The 21,492-nt window shown below is 37.9% G+C and overlaps 1 protein-coding gene across 1 annotated transcript in view; it reads left to right on the top strand.

The window, feature by feature from the left end:
* Positions 1-19,325, top strand: part of LOC132558575 (hemicentin-1-like) — a 143,629-nt gene extending 124,304 nt beyond the window's left edge. Inside the window, exons 39-41 of the mRNA XM_060223160.1 lie at positions 1,059-1,191; positions 18,886-18,921; positions 19,193-19,325. Coding sequence (XP_060079143.1) covers positions 1,059-1,191; positions 18,886-18,921; positions 19,193-19,325 — 302 coding nt within the window. The remainder of the gene's footprint in view (positions 1-1,058; positions 1,192-18,885; positions 18,922-19,192) is intronic.
* Positions 19,326-21,492: the final 2,167 nt, after the last annotated feature.

Below are 21,492 nucleotides of genomic sequence, written 5' to 3'. Positions count from 1 at the left end.
ACCATCAATTGACAAGTCATTTGTCACTAGTAACTTTTTGTCACCATCAGTTGACTGGTTATTGATCACTAGTTACTTCCTCCCACAATCAGTTGACCAGTCATTTGTCACGAGTAACTTTCTGTCACCATCAGTTGACTGGTTATTGATCACAAGTTACTTCCTCTCACTATCAGTTGACAAGTCATTTGTCACTAGTAACTTTCTGTCACCATCAATTGACAAGTCATTTGTCACTAGTTACTTTCTGTCACCATCAGTTGACTGGTTATTGATCACTAGTTACTTCCTCTAACTATCAGTTGACCAGTCATTTGTCACTAGTAACTTTCTGTCACCATCAGTTGACTGGTTATTGATCACTAGTTACTTCCTCTCACTATCAGTTGACACGTCATTTGTCACTAGTAACTTTCAGTCACCATCAATTGACAAGTCATTTGTCACTAGTTACTTCCTGTCACCATCAGTTGACAAGTCATTTGTCACAAGTTACTTCCTGTCACCTTCAGTTGACAAGTCATTTGTCACTAGTAATTTCCTGTCACCATCAGTTGACCAGTCATTTGTCACAAGTTACTTCCTGTCACCATCAGTTGACCAGTCATTTGTCACAAGTTACTTCCTGTCTCCATCAGTTGACAAGTCATTTGTCACAAGTTACTTCCTGTCACCATCAGTTGACAAGTCATTTGTCACTAGTTACTTTCTGTCACCATCAGTTGACAAGTCATTTGTCACAAGTTACTTCCTGTCACCATCAATTGACTGGTTAGTGATCACTAGTTACTTCCTCTAACTATCAGCTGACCAGTCATTTGTCACTAGTAACTTTCTGTCACCATCAGTTGACTGGTTATTGATCACAAGTTACTTCCTCTCACTATCAGTTGACCAGTCATTTGTCACTAGTAACTTTCTGTCACCATCAGTTGACTGGTTATTGATCACTAGTGACTTCCTCTAACTATCAGTTGACCAGTCATTTGTCACTAGTAACTTTCTGTCACCATCAGTTGACTGGTTATTGATCACTAGTTACTTCCTTTCACTATCAGTTGACACGTCATTTGTCACTAGTAACTTTCAGTCACCATCAATTGACAAGTCATTTGCCACTACTTACTTCCTGTCACCATCAGTTGACAAGTCATTTGTCACAAGTTGCTTCCTGTCTCCATCAGTTGACAAGTCATTTGTCACTAGTTACTTCCTGTCACCTTCAGTTGACAAGTCATTTGTCACTAGTAACTTTCTGTCACCATCAGTTGACTGGTTATTGATCACTAGTTACTTCTTCTCACTATCAGTTGACACGTCATTTGTCACTAGTAACTTTCAGTCACCATCAATTGACAAGTCAATTGTCACTAGTTACTTCCTGTCACCATCAGTTGACAAGTCATTTGTCACAAGTTACTTCCTGTCACCTTCAGTTGACAAGTCATTTGTCACTAGTAATTTCCTGTCACCATCAGTTGACCAGTCATTTGTCACAAGTTACTTCCTGTCACCATCAATTGACCAGTCATTTGTCACAAGTTACTTCCTGTCTCCATCAGTTGACAAGTCATTTGTCACAAGTTACTTCCTGTCACCATCAGTTGACAAGTCATTTGTCACTAGTTACTTTCTGTCACCATCAGTTGACAAGTCATTTGTCACAAGTTACTTCCTGTCACCATCAATTGACTGGTTACACTATCACTATTGACCAGTCATTTGTCACTAGTAACTTTCTGTCACCATCAGTTGACTGGTTATTGTTCACAAGTTACTTCCTCTCACTATCAGTTGACAAGTCATTTGTCACTAGTAACTTTCTCACCATCAGTTGACACCATCAGTTGACTGGTTATTGTCATCACAGTCAGTAGTTACTTCCTCTCAACTATCACTAGTTTTCTGTCACCATCAGTTGACTGTTTATTGATCACAAGTTACTTCATGTCACCATCAGTTGACTGGTTATTGATCACTAGTTACTTCCTCTCACTATCAGTTGACCAGTCATTTGTCACTAGTAACTTTCTGTCACCATCAGTTGACAAGTCATTTGTCACAAGTTACTTACCATCAGTTGACCTTTGTCACCTTCCTGTCTCCTCAGTTGACAAGTCATTTGTCACAAGTTACTTCATCTCACTGGCCGGTGAAAAGTCCTTGGTCACTAGTTACTTCCTGTCACCATCAGTTGACAAGTCATTTGTCACTAGTTACTTTCTGTCACCATCACTTGACAAGTCATTTGTCACTAGTTACTTCCTGTCACCATCAGTTGACAAGTCATTTGTCACAAGTTACTTCCTGTCACCATCAGTTGACAAGTCATTTGTCACATGTTACTTCCTGTCACCATCAGTTGACAAGTCATTTGTCACTAGTTACTTCCTGTCACCTTCAGTTGACAAGTCATTTGTCACTAGTAACTTCCTGTCACCATCAGTTGACAAGTCATTTGTCACAAGTTACTTCCTGTCACCATCAGTTGACAAGTCATTTGTCACAAGTTACTTCCTCTCACTATCAGTTGACAAGTCATTTGTCACTAGTTACTTCCTGTCACCATCAGTTGACACGTCATTTGTCACAAGTTACTTCCTGTCACCATCAGTTGACAAGTCATTTGTCACAAGTTACTTCCTGTCACCATCAATTGGCAAGTCATTTGTCACAAGTTACTTCCTGTCACCATCAGTTGACAAGTCATTTGTCACTAGTTACTTTCTGTCACCATCAGTTGACAAGTCATTTGTCACAAGTTACTTCCTGTCACCATCAATTGACTCTCACCATCAGTTGACTGTGATCACTAGTTACTTCCTCTAACTATCAGCTGATCAGTCATTTGTCACTAGTAACTTTCTGTCACCATCAGTTGACTGGTTATTGATCACAAGTTACTTCCTCTCACTATCAGTTGACCAGTCATTTGTCACTAGTAACTTTCTGTCACCATCAGTTGACTGGTTATTGATCACTTGTTACTTCCTCTCACTATCAGTTGACACGTCATTTGTCACTAGTAACTTTCAGTCACCATCAATTGACAAGTCATTTGTCACTAATTACTTCCTTTCACCATCAGTTGACAAGTCATTTGTCACAAGTTACTTCCTCTCACTATCAGTTAAGTCATTTCTCACTAGTAACTTCCTGTCACCATCAGTTGACAAGTCATTTGTCACAAGTTACTTCCTGTCACCATCAATTGACAAGTCATTTGTCACAAGTTACTTCCTGTCACTATCAATTGGCAAGTCATTTGTCACTAGTTACTTTCTGTCACCATCAGTTGACTGGTTATTGATCACTAGTTACTTCCTGTCACCATCAATTGACAAGTTATTTGTCACTAGTTACTTTCTGTCACCACTTTCTGTCACCATCAGTTGACTCATTTGTCACAAGTTACTTGATCACTGTTACTTTGACCTCTCACCATCAGTTGACAAGTCATTTGTCACTAGTTAACTTCCTGTCACCATCAGTTGACAAGTCATTTGTCACTAAGTTAGTTGACTTTGTCACCATCACAAGTCATTTGTCACAAGTTACTTCCTCTCACTATCAGTTGACAAGTCATTTGTCACTAGTTACTTCCTGTCACCATCAGTTGACAAGTCATTTGTCACAAGTTACTTCCTGTCACCATCAGTTGACAAGTCATTTGTCACAAGTTACTTCCTGTCACCATCAATTGGCAAGTCATTTGTCTCTAGTTACTTTCTGTCACCATCAGTTGACTGGTTATTGATCATTAATTACTTCCTCTAACTATCAGTTGACAAGTCATTCGTCACTAGTAACTTTCTGTCACCATCAGTTGACAAGTCATTTGTCACTAGTAACTTTCTGTCACCATCAGTTGACTGGTTATTGATCACTAGTTACTTCCTGTCACCATCAGTTGACAAGTCATTTGTCACAAGTTACTTCCTGTCACCATCAGTTGACCAGTCATTTGTCACAAGTTACTTCCTGTCTCCATCAGTTGACAAGTCATTTGTCACAAGTTACTTCCTGTCACCATCAATTGACAAGTCATTTGTCACTAGTTACTTCCTCTCACTATCAGTTGACCAGTCATTTGTCACTAGTAACTTTCTGTCACCATCAGTTGACTGGTTATTGATCACAAGTTACTTCCTCTCACTATCAGTTGACAAGTCAATTGTCACTAGTAACTTTCTGTCACCATCAATTGACAAGTCATTTGTCACAAGTAACTTTTTGTCACCATCAGTTGACTGGTTATTGATCACTAGTTACGTCCTCTGACTATCAGCTGACCAGTCATTTGTCACTAGTAACTTTCTGTCACCATCAGTTGACTGGTTATTGATCACAAGTTACTTCCTCTCACTATCAGTTGACCAGTCATTTGTCACTAGTAACTTTCTGTCACCATCAGTTGACTGGTTATTGATCACTAGTTACTTCCTCTAACTATCAGTTGACCAGTCATTTGTCACTAGTAACTTTCTGTCACCATCAGTTGACTGGTTATTGATCACTAGTTACTTCCTCTCGCTATCAGTTGACACGTCATTTGTCACTAGTAACTTTCAGTCACCACCAATTGACAAGTCATTTGCCACTACTTACTTCCTGTCACCATCAGTTGACAAGTCATTTGTCACAAGTTACTTCCTGTCTCCATCAGTTGACAAGTCATTTGTCACTAGTTACTTCCTGTCACCTTCAGTTGACAAGTCATTTGTCACTAGTAACTTCCTGTCACCATCAGTTGACAAGTCATTTGTCACAAGTTACTTCTTGTCACCATCAGTTGACCAGTCATTTGTCACAAGTTACTTCCTGTCTCCATCAGTTGACAAGTCATTTGTCACAAGTTACTTCCTGTCACCATCAATTGACAAGTCATTTGTCACTAGTAACTTTCTGTCACCATCAGTTGACTGGTTATTGATCACTAGTTACTTCCTCTCACCATCAGTTGACAAGTCATTTGTCACTAGTAACTTCCTGTCACCATCAGTTGACAAGTCATTTGTCACAAGTTACTTCCTCTCACTATCAGTTGACAAGTCATTTGTCACTAGTTACTTCCTGTCACCATCAGTTGACAAGTCATTTGTCACAAGTTACTTCCTGTCACCATCAGTTGACAAGTCATTTGTCACAAGTTACTTCCTGTCACCATCAATTGACAAGTCATTTGTCACAAGTTACTTCCTGTCACCATCAATTGACTGGTTAGTGATCACTAGTTACTTCCTCTAACTATCAGCTGACCAGTCATTTGTCACTAGTAACTTTCTGTCACCATCAGTTGACTGGTTATTGATCACAAGTTACTTCCTCTCACTATCAGTTGACCAGTTATTTGTCACTAGTAACTTTCTGTCTCCATCAGTTGACTGGTTATTGATCACTTGTTACTTCCTCTCACTATCAGTTGACACGTCATTTGTCACTAGTAACTTTCAGTCACCATCAATTGACAAGTCATTTGTCACTAATTACTTCCTTTCACCATCAGTTGACAAGTCATTTGTCACAAGTTACTTCCTCTCACTATCAGTTAAGTCATTTCTCACTAGTAACTTCCTGTCACCATCAGTTGACAAGTCATTTGTCACAAGTTACTTCCTGTCACCATCAATTGGCAAGTCATTTGTCACTAGTTACTTTCTGTCACCATCAGTTGACTGGTTATTGATCACTAGTTACTTCCTCTAACTATCAGTTGACCAGTCATTTGTCACTAGTAACTTTCTGTCACCATCAGTTGACTGGTTATTGATCACTAGTTACTTCCTCTCACTATCAGTTGACACGTCATTTGTCACTAGTAACTTTCAGTCACCATCAATTGACAAGTCATTTGTCACTACTTACTTCCTGTCACCATCAGTTGACAAGTCATTTGTCACAAGTTACTTCCTGTCTCCATCATTTGACAAGTCATTTGTCACTAGTTACGTCTTGTCACCATCAGTTGACCAGTCATTTGTCACAAGTTACTTCCTGTCACCTTCAGTTGACAAGTCATTTGTCACTAGTAACTTCCTGTCACCATCAGTTGACAAGTCATTTGTCACAAGTTACTTTCTGTCACCATCAGTTGACTGGTTATTGATCACTAGTTACTTCCTCTCACTATCAGTTGACAAGTCATTTGTCACTAGTTACTTTCTGTCACCATCAGTTGACTGGTTATTGATCACTAGTTACTTCCTCTCACTATCAGTTGACAAGTCATTTGTCACTAGTAACTTTCTGTCACCATCAATTGACCAGTCATTTGTCACTAGTAACTTTCTGTCACCATCAATTGACAATTGTCATTTGTCACTAAGTTACTTCTTTCTGTCACCATCAGTTGACAAGTCATTTGTCACAAGTTACTTCATGTCACTATCAGTTGACAAGTCATTTGTCACCATCAGTTACTTTATTGATCTGTCACTATCAGTTTACAGTCATTTGTCATAGTAACTTTCAATCACCATCAATTGACAAGTCATTTGTCACTAGTTACTTCCTGTCACCATCAGTTGACAAGTCATTTGTCACAAGTTACTTCCTGTCACCTTCAGTTGACAAGTCATTTGTCACTAGTAACTTCCTGTCACCATCAGTTGACAAGTCTGTCACCATCAGTTGACAAGTCATTTGTCACAAGTTACTTCCTGTCACCATCAGTTGACCATCAGTTGACATTTTGTCACAAGTTACTTCCTGACCAGTCACCATCAGTTGACATCATTTGTCACAAGTTGTCACATTTGTCACTAGTTACTTTCTGTCACCATCAGTTGACTGGTTATTGATCACTAGTTACTTCCTCTCACTATCAGTTGACAAGTCATTTGTCACTAGTAACTTCCTGTCACATCAGTTGACAAGTCATTTGTCACAAGTTACTTCCTGTCACCATCAGTTGACAAGTCATTTGTCACATGTTACTTCCTGTCACCATCAGTTGACAAGTCATTTGTCACTTGTTACTTCCTGTAACTATCAGTTGACAAGTAATTTGTCACTAGTAACTTTCTGTCACTATCAATTGACCAGTCATTTGTCACTAGTTACTTCCTGTCACCTTCAGTTGACAAGTCATTTGTCACTAGTAACTTCCTGTCACCATCAGTTGACAAGTCATTTGTCACAAGTTACTTCCTGTCTACATCAGTGCACAAGTCATTTGTCACAAGTTACTTCCTGTCTCCATCAGTTGACAAGTCATTTGTCACTAGTAACTTTCTGTCACCATCAATTGACAAGTCATTTGTCACTAGTTACTTTCTGTCACCATCAGTTGACTGGTTATTGATCACTAGTTACTTCCTCTCACTATCAGTTAACCAGTCATTTGTCACTAGTTACTTTCTGTCACCATCAGTTGACTGGTTATTGATCACTTGTTACTTCCTCTAACTATCAGTTGACAAGTCATTTGTCACTAGTTACTTTCTGTCACCATCAGTTGACTGGTTATTGATCACTAGTTACTTCCTCTCGCCATCAATTGACAAGTCATTTGTCACAAGTCATTTGTCACCATCAGTTGACTGGTTATTCATCACTAATTACTTCCTCTAACTATCAGTTGACAAGTCATTTGTCACTAGTAACTTTCTGTCACCATCAGTTGACTGGTTATTGATCACTAGTTACTTCCTCTCACTATCAGTTGACCAGTCATTTGTCACTAGTAACTTTCTGTCACCATCAGTTGACTGGTTATTGATCACAAGTTACTTCCTCTCACTATCAGTTGACAAGTCAATTGTCACAAGTAACTTTCTGTCACCATCAATTGACAAGTCATTTGTCACTAGTAACTTTTTGTCACCATCAGTTGACTGGTTATTGATCACTAGTTACTTCCTCTCACTATCAGTTGACCAGTCATTTGTCACTAGTAACTTTTTGTCACCATCAGTTGACTGGTTATTGATCACAAGTTACTTCCTCTCACTATCAGTTGACAAGTCATTTGTCACTAGTAACTTTCTGTCACCATCAATTGACAAGTCATTTGTCACTAGTAACTTTCTGTCACCATCAGTTGACTGGTTATTGATCACTAGTTACTTCCTCTAACTATCAGCTGACCAGTCATTTGTCACTAGTAACTTTCTGTCACCATCAGTTGACTGGTTATTGATCACAAGTTACTTCCTCTCACTATCAGTTGACCTGTCATTTGTCACTAGTAACTTTCTGTCACCATCAGTTGACTGGTTATTGATCACTAGTTACTTCCTCTAACTATCAGTTGACCAGTCATTTGTCACTAGTAACTTTATGTCACCATCAGTTGACTGGTTATTGATCACTAGATACTTCCTCTTACTATCAGTTTACATGTCATTTGTCACTAGTAACTTTCAATCACCATCAGTTGACTGGTTATTGATCATTAATTACTTCCTCTAACTATCAGTTGACAAGTCATTCGTCACTAGTAACTTTCTGTCACCATCAGTTGACAAGTCATTTGTCACTAGTAACTTTCTGTCACCATCAGTTGACTGGTTATTGATCACTAGTTACTTCCTGTCACCATCAGTTGACAAGTCATTTGTCACAAGTTACTTCCTGTCACCATCAGTTGACCAGTCATTTGTCACAAGTTACTTCCTGTCTCCATCAGTTGACAAGTCATTTGTCACAAGTTACTTCCTGTCACCATCAATTGACAAGTCATTTGTCACTAGTTACTTCCTCTCACTATCAGTTGACCAGTCATTTGTCACTAGTAACTTTCTGTCACCATCAGTTGACTGGTTATTGATCACAAGTTACTTCCTCTCACTATCAGTTGACAAGTCAATTGTCACTAGTAACTTTCTGTCACCATCAATTGACAAGTCATTTGTCACAAGTAACTTTTTGTCACCATCAGTTGACTGGTTATTGATCACTAGTTACGTCCTCTGACTATCAGCTGACCAGTCATTTGTCACTAGTAACTTTCTGTCACCATCAGTTGACTGGTTATTGATCACAAGTTACTTCCTCTCACTATCAGTTGACCAGTCATTTGTCACTAGTAACTTTCTGTCACCATCAGTTGACTGGTTATTGATCACTAGTTACTTCCTCTAACTATCAGTTGACCAGTCATTTGTCACTAGTAACTTTCTGTCACCATCAGTTGACTGGTTATTGATCACTAGTTACTTCCTCTCGCTATCAGTTGACACGTCATTTGTCACTAGTAACTTTCAGTCACCACCAATTGACAAGTCATTTGCCACTACTTACTTCCTGTCACCATCAGTTGACAAGTCATTTGTCACAAGTTACTTCCTGTCTCCATCAGTTGACAAGTCATTTGTCACTAGTTACTTCCTGTCACCTTCAGTTGACAAGTCATTTGTCACTAGTAACTTCCTGTCACCATCAGTTGACAAGTCATTTGTCACAAGTTACTTCTTGTCACCATCAGTTGACCAGTCATTTGTCACAAGTTACTTCCTGTCTCCATCAGTTGACAAGTCATTTGTCACAAGTTACTTCCTGTCACCATCAATTGACAAGTCATTTGTCACTAGTAACTTTCTGTCACCATCAGTTGACTGGTTATTGATCACTAGTTACTTCCTCTCACCATCAGTTGACAAGTCATTTGTCACTAGTAACTTCCTGTCACCATCAGTTGACAAGTCATTTGTCACAAGTTACTTCCTGTCACCATCAGTTGACAAGTCATTTGTCACAAGTTACTTCCTGTCACCATCAGTTGACAAGTCATTTGTCACAAGTTACTTCCTGTCACCATCAATTGACAAGTCATTTGTCACAAGTTACTTCCTGTCACCATCAATTGACTGGTTAGTGATCACTAGTTACTTCCTCTAACTATCAGCTGACCAGTCATTTGTCACTAGTAACTTTCTGTCACCATCAGTTGACTGGTTATTGATCACAAGTTACTTCCTCTCACTATCAGTTGACCAGTTATTTGTCACTAGTAACTTTCTGTCTCCATCAGTTGACTGGTTATTGATCACTTGTTACTTCCTCTCACTATCAGTTGACACGTCATTTGTCACTAGTAACTTTCAGTCACCATCAATTGACAAGTCATTTGTCACTAATTACTTCCTTTCACCATCAGTTGACAAGTCATTTGTCACAAGTTACTTCCTCTCACTATCAGTTAAGTCATTTCTCACTAGTAACTTCCTGTCACCATCAGTTGACAAGTCATTTGTCACAAGTTACTTCCTGTCACCATCAATTGGCAAGTCATTTGTCACTAGTTACTTTCTGTCACCATCAGTTGACTGGTTATTGATCACTAGTTACTTCCTCTAACTATCAGTTGACCAGTCATTTGTCACTAGTAACTTTCTGTCACCATCAGTTGACTGGTTATTGATCACTAGTTACTTCCTCTCACTATCAGTTGACACGTCATTTGTCACTAGTAACTTTCAGTCACCATCAATTGACAAGTCATTTGTCACTACTTACTTCCTGTCACCATCAGTTGACAAGTCATTTGTCACAAGTTACTTCCTGTCTCCATCATTTGACAAGTCATTTGTCACTAGTTACTTCTTGTCACCATCAGTTGACCAGTCATTTGTCACAAGTTACTTCCTGTCTCCATCAGTTGACAAGTCATTTGTCACTAGTTACTTTCTGTCACCATCAATTGACAAGTCATTTGTCACAAGTAACTTTTTGTCACCATCAGTTGACTGGTTATTGATCACTAGTTACTTCCTCTCACTATCAGTTGACCAGTCATTTGTCACTAGTAACTTTCTGTCACCATCAGTTGACTGGTTATTGATCACAAGTTACTTCCTCTCACTATCAGTTGACAAGTCATTTGTCACTAGTAACTTTCTGTCACCATCAATTGACAAGTCATTTGTCACTAGTAACTTTCTGTCACCATCAGTTGACTGGTTATTGATCACTAGTTACTTCCTCTAACTATCAGCTGACCAGTCATTTGTCACTAGTAACTTTCTGTCACCATCAGTTGACTGGTTATTGATCACAAGTTACTTCCTCTCACTATCAGTTGACCTGTCATTTGTCACTAGTAACTTTCTGTCACCATCAGTTGACTGGTTATTGATCACTAGATACTTCCTCTTACTATCAGTTTACACGTCATTTGTCACTAGTAACTTTCAATCACCATCAATTGACAAGTCATTTGTCACTAGTTACTTCCTGTCACCATCAGTTGACAAGTCATTTGTCACAAGTTACTTCCTGTCACCTTCAGTTGACAAGTCATTTGTCACAAGTTACTTCCTGTCTCCATCAGTTGACAAGTCATTTGTCACTAGTTACTTCCTGTCACCATCAGTTGACAAGTCATTTGTCACAAGTTACTTCCTGTCACCTTCAGTTGACAAGTCATTTGTCACTAGTAACTTCCTGTCACCATCAGTTGACAAGTCATTTGTCACAAGTTACTTCTTGGCACCATCAGTTGACCAGTCATTTGTCACAAGTTACTTCCTGTCTCCATCAGTTGACAAGTCATTTGTCACAAGTTACTTCCTGTCACCATCAATTGACAAGTCGTTTGTCACTAGTTACTTTCTGTCACCATCAGTTGACTGGTTATTGATCACTAGTTACTTCCTCTCACTATCAGTTGACAAGTCATTTGTCACTAGTAACTTCCTGTCACATCAGTTGACAAGTCATTTGTCACAAGTTACTTCCTGTCACCATCAGTTGACAAGTCATTTGTCACAAGTTACTTCCTGTCTACATCAGTTCACAAGTCATTTGTCACAAGTTACTTCCTGTCTCCATCAGTTGACAGGTCATTTGTCACTAGTAACTTTCTGTCACCATCAATTGACTGGTTATTGATCACTAGTTACTTCCTCTCACTATCAGTTAACCAGTCATTTGTCACTAGTTACTTCCTGTCACCATCAGTTGACAAGTCATTTGTCACAAGTTACTTCCTGTCACCATTAGTTGACAAGTCATTTGTCACAAGTTACTTCCTGTCTACATCAGTGCACAAGTCATTTGTCACAAGTTACTTCCTGTCTCCATCAGTTGACAAGTCATTTGTCACTAGTAACTTTCTGTCACCATCAATTGACAAGTCATTTGTCACTAGTAACTTTCTGTCACCATCAGTTGACTGGTTATTGATCACTAGTTACTTCCTCTCACTATCAGTTAACCAGTCATTTGTCACTAGTTACTTTCTGTCACCATCAGTTGACTGGTTATTGATCACTTGTTACTTCCTCTAACTATCAGTTGACAAGTCATTTGTCACTAGTTACTTTCTGTCACCATCAGTTGACTGGTTATTGATCACTAGTTACTTCCTCTCGCCATCAATTGACAAGTCATTTGTCACAAAATACTTCCTGTCACCATCAGTTGACTGGTTATTCATCACTAATTACTTCCTCTAACTATCAGTTGACAAGTCATTTGTCACTAGTAACTTTCTGTCACCATCAGTTGACTGGTTATTGATCACTAGTTACTTCCTCTCACTATCAGTTGACCAGTCATTTGTCACTAGTAACTTTCTGTCACCATCACACACAAGTTACTTCCTCTCACTATCAGTTGACAAGTCAATTGTCACAAGTAACTTTCTGTCACCATCAATTGACAAGTCATTTGTCACTAGTAACTTTTTGTCACCATCAGTTGACTGGTTATTGATCACTAGTTACTTCCTCTCACTATCAGTTGACCAGTCATTTGTCACTAGTAACTTTTTGTCACCATCAGTTGACTGGTTATTGATCACAAGTTACTTCCTCTCACTATCAGTTGACAAGTCACACTAAACTTTCTGTCACCATCAATTGACAAGTCATTTGTCACACACACAACTTTCTGTCACCATCAGTTGACTGGTTACACACACACAACTTCCTCTAACTATCAGCACCAGTCATTTGTCACTATAACTTTCTGTCACCATCAGTTGACTGGTTATTGATCACAAGTTACATCAGTGTTGTAGCTACACACACAACCCTCCACCATCAACACCTGTATAATATAGACAGTGTTGTATCTGCACACACACACATATATCTCTACCATAAACACCTGTATGATATAAACAGTGTTATAGCTACACACACACACACACACAACCCTCTACCATAAACACCAGTATAATATAAACATTGTTTTAGCTACACACACAATCCTCCACCATACACACCTGTATAATATAAACATTGCTGTATCTTCACACACAACCCTCAACCATAAACACCTGTATAAATAGACAGTGTTGTAGCTACACACACAACCCTCCACCATAAACACCTGTATAATATAAACAGTGTTGTATCTACACAAACACACAATCCTCCACCATAAACACCTGTATATTATAAGCAGTATTGTATCTACACACACACACAACCCTCCACCATAAACACCTGTACACACATAGATCTCTACCATAAACACCTGTATAATATAAACAGTGTTGTATCTACACACACACACACACACACACAACCCTCCACCATAAACACCTGTAAAATATAAACAGTGTTGTATCTACACACACACAACTCTCTACGATAAACACTTGTATGATATAAACAGTGTTATAGTTACACACAAACACAACCCTCTACCATTAACACCTGTATAATATAAGCAGTGTTGAAGCTACACACACAACCCTCCACCATAAACACCTGTATAATATAAACAGTGTTGTAGCTACACACACAACCCTCCATCATAAACACCTGTATAATATAAACAGTGGTGTAGTTACACACACAACTCTCCACCATAAACACCTTTATGATATAAACAGTGTTGTAGCTACACACACACAACCCTCCACCATAAACACCTGTATAATATAAACAGTGTTGTAGCTACGCACACACCACCCTCCACCATCAACACCTGTATAATATAAACAGTGTTGTAGCTACACACACACACACACAACCCTCTACCATAACACCTGTATCATATAAACAGTGTTGTAGCTACACACACAACCCTCCACAATAAACACTTGTATAATATAAACAGTGTTGTATCTACACACACCCATAGCCCTCTACCATAAACACCTGTATAATATAAACAGTGTTATAGCTACACATGCACACAACCCTCCACCATAAACACCGGTATCATATAGACAGAGATGTAGCTACATACACACACAACCCTCCACCATAAACACCTGTATAATATAAACAGTGTTGAAGATACACACACACAACCCTCCACCATAAACACTTGTATAATATAAACAGTGTTGTAGCTACACACACAACCCTCCACCATAAACACCTGTATAATACAAACAGTGTTGTAGCTACACACACAACCCTTCACCACAAACTCCTGTATGATATAAACAGTGTTGTAGCTACACACACACACAAAACCCTCTATGATAAACACCTATATAATATAAACAGTGTTGTAGCTACACAAACACACAATCCTTCACCATAAACACCTGTATAATATAAGCAGTATTGTATCTACACACACACACAACCCTCCACCATAAACACCTGTATAATATAAGCAGTGTTGTATCTGTGCACACACACATATATCTCTACCATAAACACCTGTATGATATAAACAGTGTTATAGCTACACATACATGCACACACACACACACACACAACCCTCTACTATAAACACCAGTATAATATAAACATTGTTTTAGCTACACACACAATCCTCCACCATACACACCTGTATAATATAAACATTGTATCTTCATACACAACCCTCCACCATAAACACCTGTATAAATAGACAATGTTGTAGCTACACACACAACCATCCACCATAAACACCTGTATAATATAAACAGTGTTGTATCTACACAAACACACAATCCTCCACCATAAACACCTGTATATTATAAGCAGTATTGTATCTACACACACACATAGATCTCTACCATAAACACCTGTATAATATAAACAGTGTTGTATCTACACACACACACACACACACACACAACCCTCCACCATAAACACCTGTAAAATATAAACAGTGTTGTATCTACACACACACAACTCTCTACGATAAACATCTGTATGATATAAACAGTGTTATAGTTACACACAAACACAACCCTCTACCATTAACACCTGTATAATATAAGCAGTGTTGAAGCTACACACACAACCCTCCACCATAAACACCTTTATGATATAAACAGTGTTGTATCTACACACACACACACACACACACACACACAACCCTCTACCATAAACACCTGTATAATATAAACAGTGTTGTATCTACACACACACAACCCTCTACGATAAACACCTGTATAATATAGACAGTTTTGTAGTTACACACACACACAACCCTCTACCATAAACACCTGTATGATATAAACAGTTTTATAGTTACACACAAACACAACCCTCTACCATTAACACCTGTATAATATAAGCAGTGTTGAAGCTACACACACAACCCTCCACCATAAACACCTGTATAATATAAACAGTGTTGTAGCTACACAAACATACACACACACATACACACACACACACACAACCCTCCACCATAAACACCTATATAATATAAACAGTGGTGTAGTTACACACACAATTCTCCACCATCAACACCTTTATGATATAAACAGTGTTGTAGCTACACACACAACCCTCCATCATAAACACCTGTATAATATAAACAGTGTTTAAGATACACACACACAACCCTCCACCATAAACACTTGTATAATATAAACAGTGTTGTAGCTACACACACAACCCTCCACCATAAACACTTGTATAATATAAACAGTGTTGTAGCTACACACACAACCCTCCACCATAAACACCTGTATAATATAAACAGTGTTGTAGCTACACACACAACCCTTCACCACAAACTCCTGTATGATATAAACAGTGTTGTAGCTACACACACACACACAAAACCCTCTATGATAAACACCTGTATAATATAAACAGTGTTGTAGCTACACACACATACACACACACCCTCACACACACACACAACCCTCCACCATAAACACCTATATGATATAAACAGTGGTGTAGTTACACACACAATTCTCCACCATAAACACCTTTATGATATAAACAGTGTTGTATCTACACACACACACACACACACACACACACACACACACACACACACACAACCCTCTACCATAAACACCTGTATAATATAAACAGTGTTGTATCTACACACACAACACAACCCTCTACGATAAACACCTGTATAATATAGACAGTTTTGTAGTTACACACACACACACACACAACCCTCTACCATAAACACCTGTATGATATAAACAGTGTTATAGTTACACACAAACACAACCCTCTACCATTAACACCTGTATAATATAAGCAGTGTTGAAGCTACACACACAACCCTCCACCATAAACACCTGTATAATATAAACAGTGTTGTAGCTACACACACATACACACACACATACACACACACACACACAACCCTCCACCATAAACACCTGTATAATATAAACAGTGTTGTAGCTACATATACACACATACAACCCTCCACCATAAACACCTGTATAATATAAACAGTGGTGTAGTTACACACACAATTCTCCACCATAAACACCTTTATGATATAAACAGTGTTGTAGCTACACACGCAACCCTCTATCATAAACACCTGTATAATATAAACAGTGGTGTAGTTACACACACAACTCTCCACCATAAACACCTTTATGATATAAACAGTGTTGTATCTACACACACACACACACACACACATACACACAACCCTCCACCATAAACACCTGTATAATATAAACAGTGTTGTATCTACACACACACAACCCTCTACGATAAACACCTGTGTAATATAGACAGTTTTGTAGTTACACACACACACAACCCTCTACCATAAACACCTGTATGATATAAACAGTGTTATAGTTACACACATACACAACCCTCTACCATAAACACCTGTATAATATAAACAGTGTTGTAGCTACACACACATACACACACACATACACATACACACACACACACACAACCCTCCACCATAAACACCTGTATAATATAAACAGTGTTGTAGCTACATATACACACATACAACCCTCCACCATAAACACCTATATAATATAAACAGTGGTGTAGTTACACACACAATTCTCCACCATAAACACCTTTATGATATAAACAGTGTTGTAGCTACACACACACCACCCTCCACCATCAACACCTGTATAATATAAACAGTGTTGTAGCTACACACACACACACAACCCTCTACCATAACACCTGTATCATATAAACAGTGTTGTAGCTACACACACAACCCTCCACAATAAACACTTGTATAATATAAACAGTGTTGTATCTACACACACCCATAGCCCTCTACCATAAACACCTGTATAATATAAACAGTGTTATAGCTACACACGCACACAACCCTCCACCATAAACACCGGTATCATATAGACAGAGATGTAGCTACACATACACACACGCAACCCTCCACCATCAACACCTGTATCATCTAAACAGTGTTGTAGCTACACACACAACCCTCCATCATAAACACCTGTATAATATAAACAGTGTTGTAGCTATGCACACACCACCCTCCACCATCAACACCTGTATAATATAAACAGTGTTGTAGCTACACACACACACAACCCTCTACCATAACACCTGTATCATATAAACAGTGTTGTAGCTACACACACAACCCTCCACAATAAACACTTGTATAATATAAACAGTGTTGTATCTACACACACCCAAAGCCCTCTACCATAAACAACTGTATAATATAAACAGTGTTATAGCTACACACGCACACAACCCTCCACCATAAACACCGGTATCATATAGACAGAGATGTAGCTACATACACACACACACACAACCCTCCACCATAAACACCTGTATAATATAAACAGTGTTGTAGCTACACACACAACCCTCCACCATAAACACTTGTATAATATAAACAGTGTTGTAGCTACACACACAACCCTCCACCATAAACACCTGTATAATATAAACAGTGTTGTAGCTATACACACAACCCTTCACCACAAACTCCTGTATGATATAAACAGTGTTGTAGCTACACACACACAAAACCCTCTATGATAAACACCTGTATAATATAAACAGTGTTGTAGCTACACATACACACCCTCAACCCTCCACCATAAACACCTGTATAATATAAACAGTGTTGTAGCTACACATACACAAGCACAACCCTCCACCATAAACACCTGTTTAGTATAAACAGTGTTGTAGCTACACACACAACCGTCCACCATAAACACTTGTATAATATAAACAGTGTTGTATCTACACACACACTCACACACACATAACCCTCTATGATAAACACCTGTATAATATAAACAATGCTATAGTTACACACACAATCCTCCACCATTAACACTTGTTTAATATAAACAGTCTTATAGCTACACACACACACACAACCCTCTACCATAAACACCTGTATAATATAAACATTGTTTTAGCTACACACACAATCCTCCACCATTAACACCTGTATAATATAAACATTGTTGTATCTACACACACAACCCTCCACCATAAACACTTGTTTGATATAAACAGTGTTATAGCTACACACACACACACAACCCTCTACCATAAACACCTGTATAATATAAACATTGTTTTAGCTACACGCTCAACCCTCCACCATAAACACCTGTATAATATAAACATTGTTGTGTCTACACGCACAACCCTCCACCATAAACACCTGTATAATATAAACAGTGGTGCAGCTACACACACAGCTCCTGTTCTCCCCTGGAAAATGTTTATGGTTAAATAGTGAGATATCAACATTTGTTTGTAAATTCTAATTGTATTCCTTATTTTGAAGGGAACCTTCACTCATCCTGCCTCGCCAGGAAGCCATGTAAGTGTCCTTTAATAAGTTCTGGTTTAGAAGTTTTTGTCTATGTATACTGATGAGAGATTCATTGAAGATTCTTTGTGTTATTCAACTCTACTTGTGTATATCCTAATAAAATGATGGTCTTTAAAAACAAAAATACTTATAGACATTGATTGAAAAAGTACCTTGAATTTACTTTTAAATTTTCAAGTAGACATAAATATTGTATGGAACAGTACACTTGACCTGATGTTGTTAGCATGAAACCTCCATTATTATTTTGCTTTTACAGTACTCTTCAGGAAGACAGTTTCTACAGAAACCCTGCCTCTCAGTATCGATACTTACCAGATTTAACATACTATGAGACTGAAGGTTCCAGGCGCGAACGGGACAGGAGAAGCTACACTGCTTCCATACATTAAGAATACTCTCACTGTGTAAGCAGCCCAAGAAGAAACATTGGGACATTTTGTGTAAATCGTTCAATATCAATGATCAGATGAGAATGGAATGTTTATTTGCAGTATAATTTTCGAACTTGACCACTACAAGATTACGTATGTATAACTGAAAACATTAAAATGTTGATTTGTATATGCTAAACAGTATACTGAGGAAAACAAAAACAGAGCTTTAAAGTTACATGTTTTTTTCTCTTTAAGCAGCAAAATATTTTCATTGTATTCCTAATATTCTGATTTTTTATTATTATTTGATAAATAAATCTGAGTTATAATATGACTGAGTTATAATACTGTTTATCATTTGTATAAATCAAAATAAAAAAAAAGTTCATTTTCAAACTCCAGGTAATATCTACAAAAATTCTTTCCTATATTACGTTCTTTAATAATCAATCATATGTATTATGAGTAAGTTTATGGAATTTATAAGTTCGTAATACAGCTGCTTGACCAATGTCACAGCTGGAAAAGTATAGCATGATAACTCACTTCATGCAAGTATCTTGCCAGTTCCCATCTCTGGAGGATTAAAACATAGAAAGCTTTTCAGAATGGCTAATTTTTATCTAAATATTCAAAGGATTTTTGTTTGATTCCCACAGATTTAAAATCTATATTCTTAAATATTTATCATTTTAAAGTGGAAATCTTAAAAATAAATTCACTCCTCAGCAAAATTTTGAAACATCTTTTGTAAATGTTCCATATAATAAAAACAGAGTTCAAGATCTGTGTGAAAAAATTAAAGATATGTGTGGCAACCCTGGCAATTTTGTTAAAGTTTGTTTTCCTTCATTTTATTGAATTTGTAAGGGGAACCTGATGAAGCCACATGATTAATTGTCTGTTTTTGTTCACTATAGAAATGTATTTATGCAATTATCAGCAGTATTTGTTAAACATATATATCTATACATATCTTGATGATATATATATTTTGTATTTTTTTTCTATTTTACGAGATCTCTGATTCAAATGGTTTGATCTCTTTCCTGATTGTATCAAAGAAAGATTAGTTGATAAAAGATTATGTTTGAAGACTTTTTTAAAGCCTATCTAAATGATCACTTCACCACTAGGAGTTGTTTTCAACAATGTACTAGTTTACCTTCTGGTGTCATTGACTAGAGATCTGAGAAAGATCTCATTTAGCAGTGTTGTATGTCAGTTGGCCTATTTGACTTGTGTCATTGACTAGAGATCTGTGAAAGATCTTATTCCCAAGTGTTGTATGTACAGTTGGCCTATTTCACTGGTGTCATTGACTAGAGATCTGAGAAAGATCTTAATCCCCAGTGTTGTATGTACAGTTGGCCTATTTCACTGGTGTCATTGACTAGAGATGTGAGAAAGATCTTAATCCCCAGTGTTGTACGTCAGTTGGCCTATTTCACTGGTGTCATTAACTAGAGAGCTGAGAAAGATCTTAATCCCCAGTGTTGTATGTACAGTTGGCCTATTTGACTGGTGTCATTGACTAGAGATCTGAGAAAGATCTTAATCCCCAGTGTTGTATGTACAGTTGGCCTATTTCACTGGTGTCATTGACTAGAGATCTGAGAAAGATCTCATTTAGCAGTGTTGTATGTCAGTTGGCCTATTTCACTTGTGTCATTGACTAGAGATCTGAGAAAGATCTTAATCCCCAGTGTTGTATGTACAGTTGGCCTATTTCACTGGTGTCATTGACTAGAGATCTGAAAAAGATCTTAATCCCCAGTGCTGTATGTACAGTTGGCCTATTTGACTGGTGTCATTGACTAGAGATCTGAGAAAGATCTCATTTAGCAGTGTTGTATGTCAGTTGGCCTATTTCACTGGTGCCATTGACTAGAGATTCGGGAAAAATCTTTTTCCCCAGTGTTGTATGTCAGTTGGCCTATTTCACTGGTGTCATTAACTAGAGATCTGAGAAAGATCTTAATCCCCAGTGTTGTATGTACAGTTGGCCTATTTCACTGGTGTCATTGACTAGAGATCTGAGAAAGATCTTAATCCCCAGTGTTGTATGCATAGTTGGCCTATTTCACTGGTGTCATAAACTAGTGATCTGAGACAGATCTGATGTCCCCAGTGTTGTATGTACAGTTGGCTAATTTCACTGGTGTCATTAACTAGAGATCTG

The sequence above is a fragment of the Ylistrum balloti genome, unplaced genomic scaffold, assembly GCF_031769215.1.
Source record: "Ylistrum balloti isolate Yb309-2 unplaced genomic scaffold, AGI_CSIRO_Ybal_v1 Utg370798, whole genome shotgun sequence".
NCBI lineage: Eukaryota > Metazoa > Mollusca > Bivalvia > Pectinida > Pectinidae > Ylistrum > Ylistrum balloti.
The sequence above is the reverse complement of the archived record's forward strand: the minus strand, read 5'-3'. Positions and strand labels throughout refer to the sequence as shown.